General features: G+C 57.4%; 2 protein-coding genes across 9 annotated transcripts; both read left to right on the top strand.

Moving 5' to 3' along the window:
* The first annotated feature begins 436 nt into the window (after positions 1-436).
* On the top strand, positions 437-8,477 carry Slc25a22 (solute carrier family 25 member 22). Of its 8 annotated transcripts, none has more exons than XM_041666967.1 (11): positions 2,817-2,867; positions 3,404-3,593; positions 3,854-4,036; positions 4,165-4,290; positions 4,545-4,600; positions 5,481-5,571; positions 6,081-6,199; positions 6,307-6,481; positions 6,564-6,718; positions 6,808-6,883; positions 6,969-8,477. In XM_041666967.1, the coding sequence occupies exons 3-11, from the start codon at positions 4,017-4,019 to the stop codon at positions 7,120-7,122; spliced, it is 972 nt and encodes a 323-aa protein (XP_041522901.1). In that variant the 5' UTR covers positions 2,817-2,867; positions 3,404-3,593; positions 3,854-4,016; the 3' UTR covers positions 7,123-8,477. The 8 variants fall into 8 exon arrangements, with proteins under 8 accessions (XP_041522907.1, XP_041522900.1, XP_041522901.1 ...); XM_041666968.1 differs by lacking the exon at positions 2,817-2,867 and adding an exon at positions 3,267-3,302; XM_041666973.1 differs by lacking the exons at positions 2,817-2,867; positions 3,404-3,593 and adding an exon at positions 437-455.
* Positions 8,478-8,810: 333 nt separating this feature from the next.
* On the top strand, positions 8,811-11,883 carry Cend1 (cell cycle exit and neuronal differentiation 1). The gene is made up of 2 exons (XM_041666107.1): positions 8,811-8,966; positions 10,332-11,883. The coding sequence occupies exon 2, from the start codon at positions 10,428-10,430 to the stop codon at positions 10,875-10,877; it is 450 nt and encodes a 149-aa protein (XP_041522041.1). The 5' UTR covers positions 8,811-8,966; positions 10,332-10,427; the 3' UTR covers positions 10,878-11,883.
* The last annotated feature ends 386 nt before the right edge of the window (positions 11,884-12,269 follow it).

A 12,269-nucleotide genomic window follows, 5' to 3' on the forward strand; every position in this document is an offset into this window, starting at 1 on the left:
ATGCGGACAAAACATCCATATACATAAAATAAAACCTATTTATTGTGTGTGGCAGAGAAAAGCTTTGCAGAGGTTGTTCTCCCGTTTCTCCCCTTCCAAGTGCTCCCTGGGAATGAATTCGGGCATCACCAGGCTTAGTTGCAAACACCATTACCCAGTGAGCCATTTCTAGGTCCTCCTGTGTCTCTTCCTCAGGGATGGGGAGGAGCCATTCTACATAGTAACCCTGCAGCAGGTGTGGATACAAAGTCATCTGTAACAGACTGGTGCATAAGCCCCGCCCACCAGTATCTGTGGGCGGTGTCTAAGGAGCATCTATCTTGGTGCTCTGGGACCAAACCTCCCCCGGGCCATCCCAACCACACGTTGCCTGCCCCCGGTACTTCGTCTCTATCCCGGTTTGAGGTGGGAAGATCAAAGAGGGCCTCGGGATACGCCAGAAAGCCCCCTCAAAGGTAGCCTGAGGCTGTGGCTGGTGGCAGTGGCCACGCCGGCCGGGAGGGGGAGCCGACAGCAGCGAGTTTAGGGCGGAGCGGGCGCGCCTCCGAGAGACGCGCCTCCCAGCTTAGGTGCAGGCCCCGCGCGCGGCACAGCGGGGAGGCGATTCCGGCGGTGGCCGTGTGGTGAGTGCTAGCCGGCCAGTTTCTGTGGCGCCCACCCAGATCTGGCTGGGTTGCGGGGAGGAAAAGGGTGGCATTGGTGGCTGGGAGAGGTGGCATCTGTTCAGACACCGCGTCTCCGGCAGAGCCTGGACCAACGGTAACCTCGACCGGCTGTCTCGGGTGTGGAAGGCCGTGCTCGGTCTCGGCGCTGCCGGGCGCGCTCCCCGCGCACACGTGTCCCAGCAGTGTGGAAGCCCCAGAGCTGGACCTGGGTTGTCTTTTGGTTTTTTTTAGTCTTTTTTTTTTCCTCTGGGGCTGGGGGCCCCACACACGTGGGAACCCGCGGGATGTGCGTGGGCACGTACATAGTTAGAATCCGCGTCGTCCGGATGGAGATAGCGAGGCCAGCTCAGCCCTGACCGTGGGGTAAAGGATATGATCTGCCCTGGAGCAGAGGATGTACCCCCATCCTTGGTTTTTCTTTGTAGGATAGCTGGGGTATCTCGCAGTAGATGACCTCTTTATGACCCTTCTAGCTAGCATGGCGAAGCTAACCTCCCTAAGAGGAAGGGCTGAGGGGGCTGGATTGGGAGGAGGGGCACGCTGGTGGCGGGGCTCAGCCCCAGCCCAGTCACTTTTCTTTTTCTTTTCTTTCTTTCTATTCCCCCTCCCCGCCCCCAGTCGGGATCTCTATGTGGCTTTGACTGTCCTGGAACTCTGTAGACCAGGCTGGCTTTGAACTCACAGAGATCCGCCTGCCTCTGCCTCCCGAGTGCTTGGTTTAAAAGTGAGCACCACCACTGCCTGGCTGCTTTTCTTTTAGGCAGGAAATGGGTAGCTTCATTCATGGAAATGCAGAAGAAGCTGTTAGCCTCTGTATGCTGAACTGATCTTTCTCAGTTGGCCTGACTGGGGAAGGCTGGGACAGCTAGGCAGAAAGCTCTGGATTCTCAGCGGCTAGACTGGGCAATCAGGTTTCTATGGTAACATAGAGGGTGCTGAGGGAGCCCTGACAGCTGTCTCAAACTAATGAGAGTCCACAATAAAAAGCCCTTTAATCCCAGCACCCAAGGTAGAGGCAGCACCCAGTTCAAGGCCAACCTGGTCTACCGAGGGAGTTTCAGGACAGCCAGGGCTACACAGAAAAATCTTGTCTCAAAAAAACAAAAATCCTGGGGCTGGGTGAGAGAGACAACAGCCCAGAGGGTTTCCCCTTGTCTGCTGTTTCAGGAACCCTTCACTCTCTGCTCAGCAACTGTTCTCCCTGGTGTTAACCTGTTTTGTTTAGTTCTGGTTCTGGTGCAGGGCTGACTCAGTCCATGGGATCTCAGTGTCTGCCTGGCTCTTCCGTACTGGCTTCAGATAGTCTGATTTCCAGGACACACACACACATCAGCCAGGTGCCCAGATCCCAGCTGTGAGGGGAAATAGCAGCTGAGGGACAGCAGGTTCACTATTCTCGAGGGCAGAGGCATAGGGAAGGATGGACTTCCTCTGGAGAAGGGGCAGCAGGGAGAGCTGCTGTGGTAATCAGACTGCAGTTCAGAGTTCAGTCCTTCGGCACATACCAGGCTTAGGAAGGACAGGTACTCCTCCACTGAGGCCCCTGGTGTGCAGAGCTGGGGCAGAGGGCAGAGGGCGCCTGGAGTGCCGCCCCCGTGTCCTCTGGACCTGCTAGGTGAGCAGGGCCTGTGCTTGTCAGTGGCCTTTGAAAGTTAAGCATCCTTTCCTTGACCTTCCCAGAGAACAGGTATACCTTCTCGTGCCCCAACCTAAGGTTCCCTGATGGGTACACCCAGGTCTCGCAGCACAGTGGGTGTTGACCCACTTCTCAAGGGCACATGTTGACAGATCCGAACAGGGTGTCTCATTCACTGGGGTTCCAGGGCTATAGACAGCTGTGCTCATCCCATAGGCTGCTGACAGAAACCTACCGAGTGGCCTGCAAACGTGGTGGCCTGGGCCTGGGGTCCTTGTGGGTAGGCTCTTATGATTAGTTTGTCCCTTCTTAACTCTTAGGCTAGGCCCAGCCCCAGACCCCCAGAAGTTGTCTTACTCCTGTCTTTTCCCAAAGCTGCGGAGATTATCACCTAGCCCGAAGTGAAAGAGAAAGTCCCCCCCCAGGTCCGCCCCGCCCCGCCCCACGGCCAATCCCCGTAGCCCTTCGACTCCTCCCTCCCCGGCCGGCCTCTTTATCTCTTCAGCGAGCGCGCTAGCTCTACAGCCGCGGAGCAGCAGTTGTGCGCACTCTGGGGTGCGCTCAGGGTGAGCAGAACCCGGCAGCTTGTATGGGGAGAGGTGGGCAACGGGTCCAGGGGCTCTTTAGTGTGAGACAGCTATGTAAGCCCTCGTGGCAGCACTGAGGGTACTGGCCTGTGTGTGACAGGCGACCTCTGAGGGCTCAGGGAGATACACAGGACTCAGGACTCCTGGAACCCACCCCAGCTCAGCTTTGATGATTGTGTCCCTCAGGGGATAAAGAGGCTGGCTCCCGGATCCCCATCCTTGCAGCTGATAGGAGAGGCCTTTCTGCCACCCTAAGGGAATGGGGTGTACCAATCACGGATGCCTTGGGAGACAGACATCCCTCTACTTCCCTCCTCGTACCATTTATTTCTGTCCTGTCTTCCCCGTGTCCTTATCCCTAGATTGCTGCGTCTGTCGGGAGTGAAACACTTCCCTTGGGAAGTGGACAGGAAGGTGGGCAATCAGCTCGGGGTGGGTGAGAATCTTGCTTTTCTGTGGGAAGGGGCTCTGTGGCCCAGGGTGAGCTGCTATGGAACTGAGTCTGCTCTGCCCAGGAGCTCCACAAAGGAGGAACCACCACTGCCCTATCCCGCTGACAGTGGCAGATGCTAGCTGCCTCTGCTCAAGGTTGGGAGCTGGCTGTTGCAGCTCAAGTCCAGGGTCCCGAGTACCACTGCACTAAAAGGCACCTGGCCCTTTAAAAGCTGGAGCTTGCTTTCTGTGCGTGAGCGTGAGCGCCTGAGCGTGAGTCCCTGGCTGCCTGGGAGGACGCCACGGGGAGGGCATTGAAGGAAAGCCAGGTGGCCCCAGGGATGGGTGGCCTCCCTTTCTTCCTTCCCGCATCTCCCCCCTTTATCCCCAGGGCGCCTTAATGACTGCAGCCTGCAGCACGGGGTCTGGGGAGTGAGGGGCTTCGTGCCCTTGTGAGATGGTCGGTGGGTGGGGAGGCGACTTTCTCTGATCAGCCACCATCTGTCACTCATTCTGTCCCTTCTTTCTTTCAGGTGGCAGAAGTCTTGAAATTGGTCTGAAGGTGAGGACATCCCCTCCCCCACCATCAGCCACCACCGCCAGCCACCCTCATTGTCCTCAGCAGCCCCTCCCCACCAGTGCCTCCACTTAACACACCGTCTGGTCTGAGTCAGCCTCCTGCTTCACTTGGTGTAAATGGCTGATAAGCAGATCAGGTCAGAGGGACCCCCCCCCCAACCCTGGGCTTTGGTCTTGGCTTTCACCCCCTTCCCAGCATGACCTCCCCATCCCCCCATCCTGTGGTTGAGTATGGTAGTCCTGACACTTGACCCTGCATACACAGCCTGCCGGCCAAGCTCATCAATGGTGGCATCGCTGGGCTGATCGGGGTCACCTGCGTGTTCCCCATCGACCTGGCTAAGACACGGCTGCAGAACCAGCAGAATGGCCAACGCATGTATGCCAGCATGTGAGTGAGAAGAGCGTAGGAGGGACGAGGGCACAGCTTCCACCTCTGATCTCTGCTTCCACACCCCTGGGTTTGATGGAGGGGCAACAGGGTAGGGTGCGCCTGAGGGAGAGCCTAGCCCTGGCAGGCAGAGTATTTGGCTTCTCTGTGGGCCCTGGATGATCATACTGGGCAGAGAAGGCGTTGGCTGCCCTTGCCTGACTCAGGGCCAGGGTCCAGCTGGCCACAGCTTATTGCCATCCTCTTGGCTACAGGTCTGACTGCCTCATCAAGACAATCCGCTCTGAGGGCTACTTCGGCATGTACAGGGGTGAGGCTTGGCAGGGGCGACAGGCGGGTCTAACTGGGAGGAGGGTCAGAGGTGCATGCCTGGGCTTGGTCTGTAAGTATGGACACACGTTATGTGTTGCTGGTAGCATCTGGGTGCGATGGGGACCACTGCCAACCCTTAGTGCTGGGGGAATTGGATGTCTGAGGGGATTTCTTCTGCAGGGTGGTGGGTCTCCACCCTCATGTGAATACTCTCCTATCCATCTCCTACTCTAAGAGCAGGACAGGGTGTGTTTCTTTTTCTCTCTCTCAGTGGCTCAGATCTCCTCCACTACTTTATGTGATGAGCAGGACCACAAAGAGAGTAGGGCAGGGGGCTTATGCAAAGCAGCTTAGAAAACAATCCCTGAGGGTGGATTTGCCCAGATGCTTGAGCCCTCGGCTCTGGGCCATTCACAGCCTTTCCTGAGCCTAAACCCACACTTTGCTCCCACCAGTGGAAACACCTGTACCCAGGAAGGAGGCCCACTGCAGTCTCTGGGGGCCTGCTCCTCACTGCCTTTAAGGAGAGGTCTGTTCTGCCAAAATCAGAGACAGATGGAGGTGGAATTCTGGGGAGGGCAAAAAGAGGGGAGGGAGGACACAGCGCCACCCCATCCTGCCTGGTTCCCGCCTGCCTGGCACAAAACAAGCCCATATGTGGGTGAGAGGGCAGGAGGCTGCAGCCAAGGAGTGCCAGGCAGGCTTTGCCAGTGTGGAGCAAAGTGTTATCCCAAAGCCTCCCTAACCCAAGCTACCCAGCAAGTCTCTCCCCACCTGACGTGCCTGTGTCCCCACAGGAGCAGCAGTTAACCTGACCCTGGTCACCCCCCCACACACACAGGAGCAGCAGTTAACCTGACCCTGGTCACCCCCCACAGGAGCAGCAGTGAACCTGACCCTGGTCACCCCCGAGAAGGCCATCAAGCTGGCGGCTAACGACTTCTTCAGACATCAGCTCTCTAAGGATGGGTGAGAGGCTCGGCCACCCTGGTGCTGGGGCCCAGGTCCTAAGGAAGGGTGTGTTGCTCATCCCACCCCTGCCCCAGCAGTCCCCTAAGCTGGTATCAGACCCCCAGAGGCTCTTCCATCTCAGTCCCTTTGCTCAACATCCCTGACCTTGTGAGGGCAGGCACTTCCCTGCTTCCCACGTGAGGAGGTACAAAGCAGCTGCTGAGTCAGTGGCTGTTGGCCCCCAGCCACTGTCTGCTGCTAGAATTTGGGGGCACTAAGCAGCCATCCCATCACTAGGGTATGGGGCTACAAGGTTGGCCCCTTCCGCCCCCCCCCCCCATTTCTCTTTATGAGCCCTTGCATATGAGATCATCTGTCCTCTGGGCTGGATGCCTATTGCTGAAGGGTCTAAAGCCCAGGCTGTGCTCCTATGGGACCTCCACAGCTCCCATCCCCCTTTACACCTCTGCCCCAAGTAGGGAGCTGTTTCTCACCACCTCGCTCACAGCCCTGCCCCTTCCCTACAGACAGAAGCTGACTCTGCCTAAGGAGATGTTAGCAGGCTGCGGAGCTGGCACCTGCCAGGTGATTGTGACCACCCCCATGGAGATGCTGAAGATCCAGTTGCAAGATGCAGGCCGCATTGGTAAGGTGCAGGGAGGGGACAGAACCCGGGTGGGGACAACAGTTAGACCCTGTCCCCTGCCCCTTCCCCAAGCCAGGAGGAAGAGACCAGAGATCCTTTCTCACCAGCTGCTCAGAGGAAGATTCTGGCTGCTCAGGCTCAGCTCTCCGCCCAGGGAGGTACCCAGCCCTCTGTAGAGGCTCCAGCTGCTCCTCGACCCACTGCCACCCAGCTGACCCGTGACCTGCTGCGGAACCACGGCATCGCTGGCCTCTACAAGGGACTGGGGGCCACACTGCTCAGGTGGAAAGATGGGCATATGGGAGAAAGGGGGCTGCGGGATGGTCCCTAGCACCAGCATCACCGCCTCCCTCCTTCCCCACAGGGATGTCCCCTTCTCCATTGTCTACTTCCCCCTGTTTGCCAACCTGAACCAGCTGGGCCGCCCATCTTCTGAGGAGAAGTCACCTTTCTATGTGTCCTTCCTGGCAGGCTGTGTGGCTGGGAGCGCAGCTGCCGTGGCTGTCAACCCCTGTGATGGTCAGTGCTTGGATCTGGGCCCCAGTTGGGCAGTGGGGGGTTGGTGGGGGGAGGTTAGGTTCCCCTAATGACTCATATGTTCCTTGTAGTGGTGAAGACTCGACTTCAGTCACTTGAGAGAGGCGTCAATGAGGACACTTATTCGGGGTTTCTGGACTGTGCCAGGTGCGCCACGTCCCGTGAGCTGGGGCAGGGCCGGGCTGGGCTGGGCTGGGCTGGGCATCAGTTCTGACCTTCTGCTCCTTTACAGGAAGATCTGGAGACATGAGGGCCCCTCAGCCTTCCTGAAAGGTGCCTACTGCCGGGCACTGGTCATCGCCCCGCTGTTTGGCATCGCCCAGGTGGTCTACTTCCTGGGCATTGCTGAGTCCCTGCTGGGGCTGCTGCAAGAACCCCAGGCCTGAGCCCGTGGCTGCATCTCCCTAGCCTATGGGCTGGGGCCAGAACAGGGTGACCAGCACAAGCCTGAGGAGGACTGGTCTCTCCCCAGTCCTCCCCGTCAAACAAGAAGGCAGGGGGAGGGTGCAGGGTCCACATGGGTGGTGCACACATAGGCCCCCATGGGGTCCTGAGGGACAAAAAATTGGGATCAAGGTTTTATTTATGTAGAAAATGCAGAAATCTGTACATTCCTTAAGCCAGTCCCGTTGAGCCAGTCCTGTCCCATCCCTGTACCCTAACCCAGTCTTACCTGGCCTGAACACCCCCTAAGACAGAGCTGGTCTCTGGGCTGGGGCCCCCAGGCCTGGTCTGGGCAGGCAGACCCTACCCTGTAGTCCACTGGCTCCGGTCTCCGAGGCTCTCCTGGTCTATGAAGGGGACCCCCCCACACACACACAAAGTTATTTATTGAATTTGCTGTGCCCACGTGGCTCTGCCTGTCCTCCGTCCATCAGTCTGTTTGCCCTGCTGCTCTTTCTGCCTCAACCAGGACCCCACTCTGCCTCCCCAGCCAGCCTTACAGGAGTAAGTTCTATCCTCGTGTTAAGCTAGGATTCCTAGGCTGGGTGTGCTGCCACATTCAATCCTGATCCCAGGCACCCCACACATACTCTTCCTGGTGAGCCTTTGGGCCCCCACCCCATGTGGGACCTGGATTGCTTGAGGTCTCTGTGTGCCTGTGATGGGGCAGGTTGCCCCCCACCCCCTAGCAGTTGGCTGGCCAGGCTGCACGGGGATGTGCCCTCAAGGGCACAGTTGCCTTTCCCGATGGAGTCAGGCGCCCCGTGCTGTGTGCTGTGTGCTGTGTGTGCCTCAGGTCTTCTGCTGACCCGTCCAGTAGTTTAGTTCTCCAGCCTGGAAACTTCTGGGAGAGCCCTACTCCTGGACAGAGATTGCTTGTGGGGGAAGGGGAGCACGAAGGCCAGTGTGAAGCCTGGGCCATGCAGCTCTCTGGGCCTCTGTCCATTTTTGAGAAGCCACACCCTTCCAGCCCTGGATCCTCTGTTCTGAATCAAAGCAGTCCTCATCCCCTGCCCTGGCCATGTGATTGTGTTTGGTGATTGACTGAAGTGCTGGTGCTGTGTCCCTCAAGCCCAACCCCCTCCATGGAGGCCCCTTCCCAGTGACACTACCAGGGGCCCCAGTCCGGGCCATCCCTCCTTCACGGTTGCTCCTGGGAGCCTCCCCCCTTATCATGTCTGTACCTTGAAAGCTGCTGCTGCTGCTTACAGAATTATATTTTTTTCTTTTGAAGAGTTTAAGAAGTTGTAATTTTTGTGTCTTGTCATGTAAAAGATAAATAAATATTCTAAATAAATGCTTGCTTTCAGAGTCTGTGCGTGGGTGGGACAGTGAGTGCATGAGTGGTTAGCCGGTTAGCCGGGCTCTCTCCTCTGCAGACCCGCATTGCCCACGCCTTCACCCTTGTAGATCCACCACCCTTGCAGTTCCAACCGCCTCCTTCCTACCGCACAGTCTAGATAGGGTGCAGGTAGGCAACCTTGCCCAGTCTTCCGGTTCAATCTCCTTAGATGTGAGAAATGGAGCTAGGCATAGGGACACCCTACCACCCCGCCCCCGGGTTCCCAGGGTGGAGCAGGCAGGCGTGGCCCCGCTGACGCAGCCGCTGTCACTGCTATCCGCCCCTCCCCTTGCCACTGGTCCTTGGGTCCTGCGCTCAGAGTGGTGCATTGTGGGAAACTCCTGAGCACTCCTCAGTATCTGCAGCCGCCGCCCGCTGTCGTCCCACCCGCGAAGCGAGTGCGCAGTGAGTGCGCAGCGAGAAGCTGGAGGCCCGAAGGAAGACGTAAGGCGACAGGCCCTTCCAAGAGCGGGCCGGGAAGGGGAAGTAGGGTGGGAATGGGGGCGCTGGATCTAGTGGCCAAGCAGTAGAGCTCTGGCCCTGAAGGTCACTGGGGTTGTGGCGTGAGTACCTTGGTCTCCCGGGCTCAGCAGCCCTGGGGAGGCCGAGGAAGCAATTGGAAGAAAGGGATGTAAGTGCAAGTCAAAGATAACCAGGGGCAGATCTGCCCTGTGCCAACTTGATGCCCAAAGGCTAAGGTCTCTCCAGTACTGTGGCATGGAGGGGACGCCAGGGTTTCTTGGGAGGTGGGCAGCATCTGGGTTTCTACACTGGTCATCTCCGCATGCTGTGACCTTCAAATGACCTTCGGTGTGTTCATTTTGCCTGGTGGGGAGGGGGACTTGGAGCTTGAGATCTGGCTTCTCGCAGTGACTCCCCCTCCCTGTACATGGGCCAATTTTCCTCCCAGGATGGAGGGAGACAGGTGGTCCTGAGTCTTTCAGACAGGAGCCCCTGTGGGACAGGGTAGCCAGGCCCCAGTCTCCCCAGCTAGGACACAGAGAATCAAGGTGAGGGGACCATACTCTGTGTCACCCCCACTCTGTGCTACTGCCAGGGACCCTCTGCGCTACCGTAGCACAGCAAGGAATGCTTGCCCTTGAGCTGGATGAGGCGGAGGCCTGTGCTGAGGAAAAAGCACCAGATCTAAGCTGGGTGGGGCAGATGGCTGACCAGAAGCATAGGCTAGCAGATTCCCAAATGGTTTTTCTGCCTCTGTTTGATCCCTTTCTTGTTCTGATAGTCCTGGTGACCTGGATCCACTCTCCCCCCGACAGAATCTGAGAACCCAGATTCTAGGCTCCTTCCCTGGCCTTCCCTTCCTCTCGGACTCTGGTCAGGCTGAGACCAAGGCCCCAGAGCATCCCGTTCTGTGAAACACAACAAGCTCCTGAGATAGCACGCAGCACTCAGCTCTGCCGGAGCTCACCATGACACCTTCCTGCCTCCCCTGAGCAAATACTCTCTCTTCCAGTTTCCCGGCTTAGATCCTTGTCTGCAACAGTGTGGGGTAGACAGTGTATGTGAAACAAAGCTAGGTTATAGGTGAAGAAACTGAGGCCTCTGGTTCTTCCCCCTTCCCAACTTTTCAGCAGTTGTAGGGGCTTCTCCAAGAATGCTCAGAAGCAAACAGAGGCAAGGCCTAGGAAGAGGAAGGACTGGGTTTCCAGGATACTCCTTGGTTGGAGCCCCTGGAGAGTCCAGGGGATTGAGAAGGGTATCTCCAAGGGGCAGGGGCAGAGGCAGGGCCAGGAGAGCTATACAGAAGGTGCCTCGTCCCTGTTACCACCTTGTTGTATCTCCCTCCAGACCCATATAATGCCCAGAGGTGAGCTGTCCTGAGACATTGTGATCCAGTGCCTGCCAGTCCCGCAAGCCCCAAGCCAGCTGCCAGCACAAATCATCATGGAATCCCGAGGAAAGTCAGCCAGCAGCCCCAAGCCAGACACCAAGATGCCTCAGGCCACAGCTGAGGCCAAGGCCACTCCAGCTGCTGATGGGAAAGTCCCCTCGACCAAGCCTGTGAAGAAGGACACCCAAACAGAGAAGCAGGAGCAACCAGCAGCCCCTGGGCCAGCAACTACCAAGAAGACACCGGCCAAGGCAGACCCTGTTCTTCTCAACAATCACAGCAATCTGAAGCCAACACCCACAGTGCCTGCAGCCCCCAGCAGTCCTGACGCAACCTCAGAGCCGAAGGGTCCTGGGGATGGGGCAGAGGAGGATGAGTCCAACACTGGAGCCCGAGGTCCCTGGCCTTGTGAGAACTTGACCCCTTTGTTAGTGGCTGGGGGTGTGGCTGTGGCCACCATGGCCCTAATTCTTGGTGTAGTCTTCCTAGCCCGGAAAAAATGATGCCTGGTGTCCAGGTGGAGGCACAGAGCCACTTTCTGTACAGACCTGAATATATAGTGCATGCAAGGTCCTAGATACTTATCTATACACACACACACACGTATATGTATGCTACATACATCCACGCAGCAGGAGAGAGACCGACAGTGAACCCACCTCCACTGACCCCAGCACACTCTCTCCCAAGTGCTGGGGCAAGAGCCCAGCTCTGCAGTTTGCAGGAAGCACTAGCATGGGGCAGCAGGGATAGCCTGGACTAGGAACAGTCACTGGGTGGGGCACTGAAAGAGAAGTGGTGGAGGAGACTGGCCCTGTGGGGACATTAAGGGCACAGCTGTTTTACTCTCCCCACTTCTATTTTGTGCGTCTGGGGGCTGTCTGTCTGGGCCTGATGCAGGGGAACCGACCTGCGGTGGGAATTCAAATCTGCAGAGCTACCTCCACCCACTGTCCCTGTCCTAGCTGAGTGAAAACGCCAAGCTTAACAGCTAAATTTGGGGTGGGATCCCCCTTCCCTTTTTCAGTATGTGCCCCAGGAGAGCTCCTGAGGCTAGGACCACCTTACTCCATGCCCAGAGCAGCAATTGGTTTTTTTTTTTTTGGGGGGGGGGAGGTTGAAAGCCTGACGTGGAGGTAGGAAATATGGAGGGTCTACATTACAGTTGTGCCAGCCCAATACCCCCCAAAAGACTACCCTGCCTGCCTGCACCCAACACCCCCTTGAGTCTCACAGCGTATAAATGCAATAACACAGGTAGAGTAGAACTGCCCAGTGGGTGACAATCACCCACTGCCTGCAGGAAGACCTGCTGTGCAGCCCCTCATAGTGCGTCTGGCCCCAGCTTGCCCCTTGGTGTGGTGACAGTGGGCAGGTTTCCAGAAGGCTACAGTGGGCTCTAAGGAAACATTGCCCTCACCTGGCCAGTGGCTGTAGGGACCTTGGACCTTAGTGGAGGCTGAGTGTGAAATAAACTGTTACAATATAAAGGCTGGGCTGGTGTCCTCACCTGCATGGGACTGGGAGGGACAGAGACTTCCTACTTGAGTTTGTGTGGGTCACAGATTCATCCTATGGGCTTTCCAGGAAGTCCTAGGTCCTCCTTCATGCCCTGATCCTTCTGGGCTATGGGCACCCACAGTTCCATCCCCTTTCCCAGGTCTTTGTGGGAGCCTGAACCCAGATGGACATCCAGAAACTTCACAATGCAACCCCCCTTCAACCTGGGCTGCTGCCCACAGTGCACTGGAATCGTTCCTCAGTTAGAAACTGCCTGCCAGGCCGGGTGGTGGTGGCGCATGCCTTTAATCCCAGCACTCGGGAGGCAGAGGCAGGCGGATCTCTGTGAGTTCGAGACCAGCCTGGTCTACAGAGCTAGTTTCATGACAGGCTCC

Source organism: Microtus oregoni, unplaced genomic scaffold, assembly GCF_018167655.1.
Source record: "Microtus oregoni isolate MIOR12 unplaced genomic scaffold, Mior012 000016F_ref0000370, whole genome shotgun sequence".
Classification (NCBI taxonomy): Eukaryota; Metazoa; Chordata; class Mammalia; order Rodentia; family Cricetidae; genus Microtus; species Microtus oregoni.

Bases quoted from the DNA above. Each gene is read 5' to 3' on its own strand.
- Slc25a22 (XM_041666973.1), top strand. From the start codon at position 4,017: ATGGCTGATAAGCAGATCAG. The intron at 5,572-6,080 runs GTGAGAGGCTCG...CCTTCCCTACAG, and splicing joins CATCAGCTCTCTAAGGATGG to ACAGAAGCTGACTCTGCCTA. The intron at 6,482-6,563 runs GTGGAAAGATGG...CCTTCCCCACAG, and splicing joins CTGGGGGCCACACTGCTCAG to GGATGTCCCCTTCTCCATTG.
- Cend1 (XM_041666107.1), top strand. From the start codon at position 10,428: ATGGAATCCCGAGGAAAGTCAGCCAGCAGCCCCAAGCCAGACACCAAG.